Source organism: Girardinichthys multiradiatus, chromosome 5, assembly GCF_021462225.1.
Source record: "Girardinichthys multiradiatus isolate DD_20200921_A chromosome 5, DD_fGirMul_XY1, whole genome shotgun sequence".
Lineage (NCBI taxonomy): Eukaryota > Metazoa > Chordata > Actinopteri > Cyprinodontiformes > Goodeidae > Girardinichthys > Girardinichthys multiradiatus.
In genome coordinates, this window is record NC_061798.1 from 51,451,092 (window position 1) to 51,463,567 (window position 12,476).

General features: G+C 39.9%; 2 protein-coding genes and 1 long non-coding RNA gene across 5 annotated transcripts in view; 1 reads left to right on the top strand and 2 right to left on the bottom strand.

Moving 5' to 3' along the window:
• LOC124867735 (hemicentin-1-like) overlaps positions 1–3,682 on the bottom strand; it is a 16,067-nt gene extending 12,385 nt beyond the window's left edge. The window contains exons 1-2 of the mRNA XM_047364315.1: positions 3,652–3,682; positions 1,923–1,982 (exon numbers count right to left, since the gene is read on the bottom strand). Coding sequence (XP_047220271.1) covers positions 1,923–1,982; positions 3,652–3,682 — 91 coding nt within the window. The remainder of the gene's footprint in view (positions 1–1,922; positions 1,983–3,651) is intronic.
• LOC124867970 (E3 ubiquitin-protein ligase TRIM39-like) overlaps positions 1–12,476 on the top strand; it is a 41,979-nt gene that overhangs the window by 22,801 nt on the left and 6,702 nt on the right. The gene's annotated exons all lie outside the window — the stretch shown is intronic.
• On the bottom strand, positions 3,826–6,056 carry LOC124868003. Of its 2 annotated transcripts, none has more exons than XR_007038215.1 (3): positions 5,823–6,056; positions 5,061–5,321; positions 3,826–4,760 (listed from the first exon to the last, which is right to left on the bottom strand). It is a non-coding gene; the product is annotated as an uncharacterized LOC124868003 (long non-coding RNA). The 2 variants fall into 2 exon arrangements; XR_007038214.1 differs by having other exon boundaries at positions 5,578–6,055.

The following is a 12,476-nucleotide window of genomic DNA, read 5'->3' on the forward strand; positions in this document are numbered from 1 at the left end:
AAACATATTAGTTTATATTTTTATTGCCTAAACCACTTAGGGAACCTGTCTTGTCCTGTCTTGGTATCTCAGGTGTACCGTATGTAGAAGCTGGTTGTCTTCATGTCTCAGGGCATCTTTACTCTACCAACAGGATATATAGAGATGATTTCCTAATAGTCTGATTTACTTTCTTATATAAAGACTGGCATGAAAGTAGACAGGCCACATTGATGAAATGCATTTCCATGGCCTTCAACCATTTAAGTTAAATGTGTAGAAGTTTGTGTAGATACGTTTGTGTGAAGAGGTAAGTGTATGTCCATGAATTTGCCATCCGAAAGTGCAAAGTTGTTAGAATGGTGACAAGGGTAGAAAACCTGCAACATCAAGTGCTTTCACACACTGGTGCTTTGGGGGAAGGAGGGCATAACACCGTCCACCCGGGCAGATCACAAGAGGGCAACTCCCACCCAGAGTCCAGCTTAGTCCCACCATGTTTGAATCACGGTGGGCTCCCATCATGCCAACCATGCTACATATTTTAGCACAAACAAATAAAAAGGTTGCTGCCCTGCGATGGACTGGCGACCTGTCCAGGGTGTACCCCACCTCCTGCCCATAGACTGCTGGAGATAGGCACCAGCTTCCCTGCGACCCAATATGGAATAAGCGGTAGAAAATGACTGACTGACGACAAATAAAAAGGCCTCAATGAAAATCCACACATAGCTGCTGATAATCAAACGTCAAATTGCAGGGGAAATAAAAGAAAATAACTTTTCCTGCATACAGATTTAAGCAACGGAGCAGAGCAGCCACTTATCAGACATCCTGTCTGACACACAGTAGAGTTTGTATCTCTGCTGTTGCCCTCAGATCGTTGGACCTTCTTGTGTGCATCTGCTGACAGTTTCAAAGAAGAAATACTAAAACTTGTAAGTTGCTTAAATTTGACCTTAGCTTTGGGTTGGACTCGGACCTCAGAGGAGCGGAAAGAGCAAAATGGAGAAAATGTGTGTGTGTGTGTGCGTGCGTGTGTGTGTGCGTGTGGTGTGTGTTTGTGCGCGCGTGCGTGCGTGTGTGTGTGGTGTGTGTGTGTGTGTGTGGTGTGTGTGTGTGGTGTGTGTGCGTGCGTGCGTGCGTGTGGTGTGTGTTTGTGCGCGCGTGCGTGCGTGTGTGTGTGTGTGTGTGGTGTGTGTGTGTGTATGTGGTGTGTGTGTGTGGTGTGTGTGTGTTCTACTGGATTTGCAGAAGCAGCTGATCAAAGAAGCAAAACATAGACGAGCAAACAAGGCAAGGTAATTTAAGACCTAGCATTTAAACTGGACATTTTTCTAGGCCTGATATGTAGATTATTCAGTGTAAGACGTTGAAACTCTGAAACTTTAACCCATGAATCATTGAGGCAATAAAGGCGATTCGAAACCTACGACAGGAACCCGTGTTGTGTTAGAACAACAAACATCAGGAAAGAACCAGTTTTAGGTTGGACCTTCAGGTTCAGACAGTTTGACAGAAAAAAGGATTTCCACTCCAACGAGGTGAATCCCAAAGAGCGTTTCACCGCAAGCTCAACATACAGTAGATGTTCAGCTGAAGAATGATGGAGCTCTCAGGTCCTGCTTCTGGGGTTTTGCTGAGTTTGTTTCCTCTTCCTGACAAATGTGACATTCAGCTACATCTGCAGGAGAGGTTTTTGTTTTGACTTGAATCATCAAATTTTAATGACAGATCATATTTACAGATGTCAGTTATTTAACAGAAGCCAACGTGTGAAGAAAGACCTTCAGACAGCCTGGAGAACAGTTGGAAATTGAAGCAACATATAAATCTTGAATCTAGAGTTTTCTACAATCTTTGTTCAGATGGTTCCAGATTCCCTGTTTGTCCACATTCCTCAGCCTGATTCTAGTGAATAAATAACTGCGGTCATACAGTACCTGACACAGAGAGAAGGACGGCAACAAATCCACTCAGAGCTGCAGGTAAACTCATGGCTGCTGAGAGACAGAAAGAGATTCAGTCATGCAGAACATCTATATGATCTGCAGTGATGAAGGACACACATTGTAAAAGATCTTCTTGTCTGTGGTCTGTAAGCAGAAGATTATTAGATGTTAGATAAAGAGCCCAGATTCACTTCCTGTTAAACAACATGAGGAGCTAATGTACGTGCTGGACCGAATTTAAACTGAAGCTGTTCTGATCACAGAGTTTCTTCTGCTATTTTTGTGGCTGCACAAATACATATAATCCATGTGGCTGGCTTTGCAAACTTTCCTTTAGGGAAAATTGAAGTTTTTCTTCATGTTCTTTCCATACAACAAATGAAGTAAACGCAGCTTTGACTTCAGCGTCTCTGACCAGCTTTTTGACATACGGGCAGATAGTTAAAGGAGGAGTCGTCATGGTTAGAACCTGAGACTCTAGTGCAAGCAACAATTATGGACACCAGGAGATGGTCTAAAGAGTTTATTTATTTGTAAAAAAGTAATTAATTAGGTTGAAGGAACCTTTTTGACCCACTTGCAGGTTAAATGTTTAATAAGATTTTCAGTGAAAAATAACATATCAGTGATGTACCTCAGACATTTTCTAGAATATGATAGTCTATCAGGGCCTCTTCTTCCAGTAACAATAACAATATTCAGCCATTGTTGGAGCATACCTATCCTTGTTATAGCTTTATTGAAGGCAATTAACAGTATCTTAAATACATGTCTTCATTCAAATCATATTTTCTTATGTTTCCGAGATGCATTCTCTTAAAATGTTTCGCTGTTGGGTGTTCCAAAATAATCTTGATTGTAGCATTCACATTCCTCCAAAACAAATGAAACTTTTGACCCTCCAAGAATATGTGTGTGTGATTTGTTTCTATATTTCCACACATTCTTGAACAAAGCAGGGGAGACCTGGTTTTTAACTCTTTATGGGAATAATGAAGAATCTGCTGAGACTTTTCAAACTTTCTCCAAAGTCTGGAGTTTGCTGTTGAGCTCTGATTTATACATACATCCTGCCATTCCTCGGATCATATTTTCAAAACCATCAATATAGGCGACCCAACATCCTAACCTCCTTTCCCAGTCTGCTAATAGTCCAGGCCTTACAGATGTAGTCCATTTATGTTGTAATTTTATGTTATAATAAAATTAAAATTCTACAACATAGAAATGCAGTCAAAACTGTATTAGATCGTTCTAATTGTAACTATAATTTGTTTTAGATATATCGAGATGCAAAGATGATACCTAAAAGTTGTCTTTGTTTCTTAGAAAAGAAAATGACTCAATAAATAGTTTTAAAGTGTTTTTTTGGATATTTTGTTGATTCCATTTTATAAGAGATTTCTCACATACTTCAATAAAGACGTCCTAGACGTTTGGTGCCTCCTTTGCCCCGCATGTAAATTTTTTAGATCCGCCACTGCTGATAATACTGAACAAAGAAAAATTAACTGAATAAGGCAAGCTTAAACAACAGGGTAGTGAGGAAAATAGACACCAAAGAAACCTGAACACCGAAGAATCATAACCGTTATTAATTATCGCTCTTGACTTTCTGTTTCTGAGACCTGGCAGTGAGACTGGTCCAAAAGGTGTATTTTGGCCAATTGGGGAAAATGGTCCAAATGGTGCATTCAAAATAATTTTTGTAACTTTTTACCATCCAGCCTCGAGCTGCCCTGGCCGGTCATAGTTGGGGATTTGAACGTCTACAGTGATGATAACTCTGGCCTCTCTTCTAGGAGGTTTATCTGTATCTTGGACTCTTAATTTTACCCTATATGTGTCTGAACCCACTCACCCCAAATGAGACACTCTGGACCTTGTTTTTACCTTAGGTTTAAACATAGATTTTATTTGCTCAGTGGAAATGTCCATTTCTGACCACAAGTGTATTATTTCCAGTCTTCAGCTCAGCTTAGCTCTCACTTCTCGTACTACTGACGTCTTTTCTCTGTTGTTTTTAATCCACTTTTATTCTGATTTAGATGTGTAGATATCCTGATTGAGCACTTTAATGAACACCGGCGTTCTATTCTGGACATTATGAGTCCCATTAAAAAGAGATCAGTTTCTGGTTCTGACTTCACTCTTTGGGTTAATGGGTTTCCTCTGCTTAAAGCTCTCTTGCAGGTTGTTTGGAAAGCTGCTGAAAGGCTTCTGATAAAATCTTCCAAATTCTCACGTGACTCCGTTGCTAATGCTGCATTGGCCCCTGATTTACCTTTAACCTCTTTGTTCTGGCTTGGAGAGCTCTTCATGGACAGGTTCCAGCTTATATCAGAGGAATATTGCATCCAAACCTCCCCAGCAGTTCCCTGAGGCCCTGTGATCAGGGCCTGCTGTTGGTCCTCCATACTAATTTGGTCCATTGCAAACATTAACAAGTCTAGGAACGCTACCAGGATTGAAAAAAGACTGAATGCTAATTTAAAGATGCACACAGTTATGCAACCACATTGTTGCACTTTTTTTAGTTTTTACATTTGCCAGTTTTTATTTGTTTTAGGGTTAAAGGCTTATTATATGTGTAAAAAAGCTTGAAGAATTGATTAAGGATGGTCTTTTTTCTCCATCATAAAAACCTGACATGTTAACAGAAGTGAGAACATTTCTCAGAACCACTGAACAGAACAGAATCGAAGATCGGTGATGGATCTGGTGGGTTGTTATTGGTTCACCTCGTCCACAGACACAAGACCAGCAGAGGAACCAGCATCAGCACCACCAGAGTCAACCTGATGATGTTCATTATCTTCACAGATGGATCTGAAAAAGAGAGTGACATCAAATATATCTGAACAGAGAGACTGAACTAACTGGTTTTACTTGCCAGTCCCATTAGTCTCTCAGGAATATCAGTATATATATATACACACTGCTTGATGTCCGTGTTCATCTTCTTAAGTGTATTTTTCACAAGGTCAATGGAATACTGTCTAGTTGGTGACTCTGTCAATGACAGCAATGAGTTTCTCGTGAACAGCGTCAGTAACGTATCACAGAACCAACGCACGCGGATATCAGTATTTTTGTCAAATTTAAACACATAAAGTGTGAATGACTCACCTCTGACCACCACCAGATGAACTGTGGAGATCTGGCTTCCTCTGGTGTTCTGAGCTTCACAGGAATAATTTCCACTGTGTTCAGGTCTGACGTCAGTGATGATGAAGTTCTGTCCTGAAACTTTTGGAGACTCTTCATCCTCCTTGTACCAGGTGTAGTTAGCTGCTGGGTTAGCATCACTGCTGCAGGTCAGGGTCACTGAACCTCCCTCCACCAGCTGACCAGGAGGACTCACTGAGACAGAGGGAAGCTGAGGAGCATCTGCAGGAGAAAAAGATTTTAAAGTTAGTCCATCAGGCGATGAATTTGTCTTGAATTACTGTTTGACAACAACAAGAACATAAGACGCTCATCAAAATGTCACAGAGTAAACACAGTAGAAAACTACAACATGACTTTCCCTGCTATTGTGGCTCATTTTACTCCTTCATCCCTTCCTGCTCTCTGTTTGGTCTGAGGATCCTGAGATAACAGGATGGGTTGTTTATGTGTGCAGGGATGCTGTCAGCAAGATTACCTGTGAAACATGGGTTCCTGGTGGATCTCTGAGCTAAACCCAGATAATAAAAGCAGAGGAGTGCTGCTTGGCATTAGTTTGTGACAGGTCGGGTCATGTATGCATGCATGTGTTCCTGCAGCATTCAGAAGGCAGTGGTGTGCCAGCTCTTCCCTGGGAACCATCTAGGATCTTCTCTAAGCTGCTCAGTGAACTACAGCAACAGGATGGGATATTGAACAGAAATGAAGATCAGTTCCACTCACATTTTACATCAATGTGTTTGTATTCAGACCACTTCCAACCCAGCTGGTTTTCAGCTTTACAGATAAACCGTCCAGAGTCAGAGGACTGGATGGAGCTGAAGATCAGCTGTGATTCATTACTGCTCGTTTTCTGCCCATCCTCCTTGTACCAGGTGTAGTCAGCTGCTGGGTTAGCATCACTGCCACAGGTCAGGGTCACCGAACGTCCCTCCACTATCTCACCAGAAGGACTCACTGAGGCAGAGGGAAGCTGAGGAGCATCTGCAAGACAGAACATAAATAATTTTTTTAGTTAATTATTAGAAGGTCAACCTGCCAAACTCGGGTTTCCTTACAGTACCGGTCAGAAAAACATCTGTAACCAACCAGAAAATAATAATTTTTGTCTAGGTAAATATAAAGAGGAACATAGTTCAGAAATACTATAAATGAAAAGTGATAAATGTATCTATCAAAACTATTTTATTTCTTAGGAGCATTTTATCTTCTAATAATCTAATAAAGTTTTGGGGGGCTGATGCTTTTGCTTGTTGCTGTCTTGAGGTGTTTTTCAAGTTTGATTTTCTTTTGCGTATTATAATTATCTCCTTGTTAAATTAGTCTCTCTGTGCTTATTATTGTATTGTATAGTAGTTGTCTTATGGAAGAGTATTAGGGCCACTGAAAATAAAAAGTCATAATTCTGACGTTAATGCAGATGGAAGCAATTGGGAGCAACTGGGAGCAACCAGCTTTAACGACAGAGATGTGAGTTGTGCAGGAGGACAACTTACCTTCCAGAAAAACATGTCAGATTTAAGTAACTTTTTATGTGGTCAAGGGGTGTCCTGGCAGTGAATTCAAAGCCTTGGAGCTGTAATTTGTTAAAAGACTGCAGAGTGAACTCACAGACTGATATGGAGGGAAACTCTTCGTTGGGTCTGTGTTCTGCTGAAACTTTGCTGCATTATTCTGACTTTGGGACTGTTGGATGTGGTTCCTGAAGGAAGTTCAGCTGAATGGAGACACAGGGAAGTCCAAATACAGAGCTTCCTGTTGTGATTATTATAATGAATATATTATTTAATATTGAATATTACTGTTATTAAATAATAATTTGGTCTGTTAAGGGTTGTCCTGTGAATACCAGCCCAGTAAGGCTGTGGTATTAGGACAATAGTGAAAGGGATGAGCCAAGCTCTGACATTATTGAACAGCAAAACTCTGCACACACACAGAATAAATCCACACAATTTCTTAAAATACAAGAATTTATGAGCAAAAGTAAGTCCGCTCAAATTCAAACATATTTTACCGACAAATTCTTTACTTCACAAGAGCAATCCAACCAAACTACCAAACAGAATGAAAGAATAAAGACAAAATATGTATAATATGAACAAGTGAAAGATGGTTAAAAATCATGACCAATAAAATGATGCAACATTACCATTCAATGTTATTTATGTTTGGGAACCAAGGGTTATTTGGAAGAATCTGGAAATGAAGTTAAGTTAGTCTTGGAATTAACTTAGGCAATAATTGGTATAAACAACCATTCACAATACAAGATCAGATAATTATGAAATATTATTTTAATCAAATATTTTAAAGAATTATTTGCTGAATAAAACCAACCCTCTGGATGACTAAGTCTCAGTGGTGTTTAATTAGCTGCCTTTATTTAGGACAATCATTTTTAAGGAAATGTTATTTTGGATAAGAACCAAACCTTTCTGGATAAATGATTCTTGGACTCATAAGATGGCGGCGAGTCCCGTGTTACCTTCGCCGAATGCTGTTGAAGCTAAGAAAAGAAGCTTATAGCTTGTTATAATCCCATTAAAATAAAATTTACTTTTTTAAATACATGAATAAAAGGATCAAAATGCACCAAAAGGATCGTCTGCAGACAGAATGTGGAGAAAAGACAAAACAAGTTTATTTGTATAACACCATTGAAAAGGAAATAAAATCACACCTGAAACATAAAAAAGACAAAGTATAAAAACAAGAAACGAAACCAGACTAAAGAAAGGAACATAAAAAGGAAACGTTTAAGCAAAATCTAAATCTTGACCAAAATGCTGAAAATCTGATGAGCATAGAACTAAATGTTGCCTCACCTTGTTTAGTTCTGGTTCTGGGAACACTGAGTAAGCAGCACCTGGAAGACCTGGGGGTCTACATGGATCATACCTGACCAGAAACTCAGCAACGTTAAACTGGTTTTAGACCTGAGACCATTTAGTGGTAGAGACCATATTTTAAGCTCTCTCCTTTCAAAAACGGGGAGCCACTTCAGGGATCTGAAGACTGGTGTCATGTGATTCATTTTTCTGTGGTTGGTCAGGACTCTGGCAGCAGCAGAAATGATTGTTTGCTCCCAAAAAGAATCATTTCTGTCTTTTATGTGTTGAGTTGGAGGTAATTCTGAGCCATCTACTAACGGATATTTTGGACGCACTAGCTCAGCGAGTGTAGTGAACTATGGTCCAGAAATAAAACGTGTCATCAGCATAGATATGGTTCTGCTAAGCTACATGCAGCGGTCAGAGAAAAGCAGAACATGAAGCATAAGAAGCTGTTTGCAGCAGCTCTGCTGTAATTACTGGAACATATCAGATCACAGCTTGTAGCTCTGACTCTACAGAACATAGAAACATCATGATTATACTGAGAAGCACCAGCAGCATTTCAGATCCACAAACACACTGAATCTGATAGAGATTCTTTTAAGGTAGCCAAAAATTAGGGTGATTGCAAGGAAGCCTTCCAACCAAAGATCTCAAGAAGAGTTTGATTCCTGTGATGGAAATACAGATTTTTCTATTGATTACTGAAAAGGAGACAAATGATCTTTTAAGACATGGCTGTGGTGAATGTGGCTACTAATAAAACACACCCTTTGTCAAAAACAAGTACCTTTTAATAACAGCACATGAAACTTACATTGGTAAAGGCAGCTGCAAGTTACATGTAAAAGGATCCCTGTTTCTGAAAGGAGAGAACTTAAAATATTGTTTATGGTCTGTCGCACTAAATGGTCTCGGCCTAAAATCAGTTGCTGGTCAGGTATGAACCATGTAGACCTCCAGGTCTTTCAGGAGCTGGAAAAAGATCTAAACAACATAAAAGTCTTACAGCCTTTACTCAACAAGTGACCTTTGGCATAATGTTAAAGTCTTCCGAGTTTGATCCCAGTGAATATAAATGTGGTCAAACAGTACCTGACACAGAGAGGAGGACGAGAACAAGTCCCTTCAGAGCTGCAGGTAAACTCATGGCTGCTCCTCTCATCTGTCTTGATGGAAGAACAGAGAAGGAACCACCATCTGTTTTCACTACAGGCCAAAAGTCTGCAAAGATAACCTCCTTGTGTTTCTGCATTAAGCAGAAGCCAATCTCTGAAATTAGATTTCCTTCCTGCTTCAATTATTTGGCATCAGGTCTCAAAATGTGTTGCTGAGTTTCAGACCATAAATAGCTCGATTGTAGCTTGATTTTCAGAAGAATCAGGGAAGAAGCAGCCGCAGAACAGTTTATGGAGTGACTTATGTCTAACTCAGCAACCAACGACATCGACTGCTGGTTCAACTGGTCAGAAAGACCTGACCAGTTGAACCTAGCTAAAACAAGCATTGAAACAGAGCAGAGTGAGCATCCAGGGACAACCACTGCAGTCTGTGACTTTCGCACAGTGACAGGAGAACCTCTGACCTGTTCTTCAGGGAGTTTAGCAGCACATGCTTATTTTTCTCCATGTTTTCAGGATTTTTAGAGAAACATTAAGAATTTCAGCCATGTTTGATCAGAGGAGAGATTTTGAATGGATTTAAACATAGTGTTTGGTCAGGACAGCTGGAGACTCACTACTCCATTACTTGCCGACTTCCAGTCAGGAAAATTACTCTGCACTAGTTGTCTGCAAGTGTGTGAGGGGAACCAACCCGACCCGACCTCAGTCGTTCTCCGACAAACGGGACATTTTTATCCAAATCTGGACCCAGGAGGGTTGTGTGAACCTATCCACCAATTAGCTGCAAGCTGAAATGCAAGACAACAGAGGACAGAAACTGAAACTAGCAACCAACTGATTATAATCATGAGCAGCAAAAAAAAACAAATGACAGAAACTTTCAAGTCATCTTCAATAAATTAGAATAAATGGTCCAATAAGGCTCATTTATCAGATTAAAAAGTACATTTTTAAGCAAATATTAAACATGCAAGATTTGTATTGGTCTGATGTAATATTCTAACTTTAAATGCTGTGTTTTCATTGGCTAGGAGCAGAAAATCATCATAATTAACAGAAATAAAGGCTTAAAAACATCAGTTTCTTTGGAATTAATCTATATAATGTGTTTCACTTGTTGAATTACCAAGTTACTATATTTTCAATAATATTAATAAATGGATCTATCCAGTAAATAATAAAGGGCCTTATTGAAATGAACTGATTCCAAAAACAAACCAAAAATGTAGAACATAAAGGTAAAAATGTCCTAAATGAACAAAAGTCAGTTTTTTATAAAACAAAGTGGTTTGTTTGATCTTAATTTAAAGAAATAATCTCTGAGTTAGATACTCTACAAATAGAATAAATGTTTATTTGGGCACTCCAGTCCAGACATTAGATCGTCTGTTCAGATAGAAATAAGAACATTTCCAGATTAAACCCCAGATTAACAGTCCTTCTAAAACCCACAAACAACCTCAGATAAATAATCCAACATATCAAATGAGAACAACTAAGAATACAGTCACCATGGTCCAAATCATGTTCACCAGTGGCTTGAACTCTCATTCATTTTAGGGGAGAACGCCACCTACTGGTCTGTTTTTCTTCAAACTGCCCCTCTTGCCATCATTTAGTTGTTCAGTCAGGGATCCTCAGCAGGTCCAGTTGTCGGGTCTAGGATCCTTTCAGCACAGATGCTGGATGTGGAGCTTTAAGAACCAAACTGATTTGTCTAAATTTTGCTCAGAAATAGATTTCTGAAACGATATGAAGCAAATTAAACCTTTAAAATGTGGTGAGTTAAGTCTGGGCACAGTTCTAACAGACCCATTCAAATCTGGACTTGATCTGTCTACATTTAGATCAAACTTCCGTTCCTTAAATCAGGTTAAACGAAATCCTGTTCCCAAGGTTGACCTCTATTAGCTTGGTGTTTACTTGCAAACATGTCATCATGTTATAAAAAAATTATAAATGTGCTTTAAAAGACAGATGAGATCATCTGAGGTCCACAGTGGGTCCGTGGATGATTGTGGGGTTTATAACTAGCGCCTGCAGTGTTAATTTATTTAACAACAGTGTGTGTGTGTGTGTGTGTGTGTGTGTGTGTCACTGAACTGGTGTATTACCTAAATCAGACAGCAGAGGGCAGCACAGTTCAGCAGGATTGTAACTCAACCAGGGAGGACTTAAAATGGTTTGAGATGATTATATTGAAGCAGCCTTTAACAGAACTGTGTTCTGGGCAAAGCTCAGTGCTGCTGAGGAAAATGTGCTGTTGGGTTTTCTGATGATCCTGATCTGAAATCATGAAAGTTTCATGATGATGGGGCATGAAAATACAATCAAAGTTTGGCAATGATCTGCACAATTTCAAATCAAAACATCTGCTGCTGCTCTCTGATGCTAAAGTTTAGCAACAGCAGATATTCTCCATCAGTTACCCTTGGGTGGAGCGGAGTCTCAAGTAGTTTAATTGTGTGTCCAGCAGAGGTCAGCACAACAGCCACCTTCAACACTTTAACACAGAAACTGAACTTTCTCTGATTCCATTTCAGACCTTGTAAAGGGAACTCCGCCATTTTCTTCTAAACACATTATAAATGTCATAAATTTATTGTTCTAAACATGTAAAAAGTCTCCCAACCATTGAGATTTTAGAATTTGGTTTGGGTTTCAAAATTTGTGTTTCAGGATTTTGTGGGCGTGTCTGAAAGGGCGCCCACGTGTCGTCACGCGGCGGCCTTCAGCATAACCTCGCCCCTGCTGCTCCAGCGGTATAAAAACATAAAGTGTGGTAGCCTCGGTGGTTCTCCTGCTCACTTGCGAGTCACAGATGGCGTCAAAGATAGTTTGCTGCTAGCTAGCTTACCACTTATGCCTCATTCACCTCGTTTTCGCATCTTCCCTGGATGCTACACTGTGCAGGGTAGCAGCTTGGTGACTTTATTTAAGTTTCCGAGTGATGACCGCTTGAACAAACTCTGGGCTGATTTTGTAAAAAGGAGCCACTTTGGAGCCATCAGGATCAAAACCAACGCCCGCCTTTGCATGCCCGCTTTTCTTCAGATAGTTTTACTAACTACCAGGAGATACATTTGGGATTTATGGACAGTCGGTTGGTGCTGGCTCGTGAGGCTGTACCGATCATCTCCCTCCCGGACTCTCATCCTCCCAACATCGCCGCCGCTGACGTCGCAGCCCTTGACATCGGCATCACCGGCATCTCCGAAGGCAGGATTATACGCCTTCGTGTGCTTATGTTAATATATACACTGCTCAAAAAAATAAAGGGAACTCTTAAACAACACAATATAACTCCAAGTTAGTCAAACTTCTGTGAAATCAAACTGTCCACTTAGGAAGCAACACTGATTGACAATTAATTTCACATCTTGTTGTTCAAATGAAAAAGACAACAGGAGGAAATC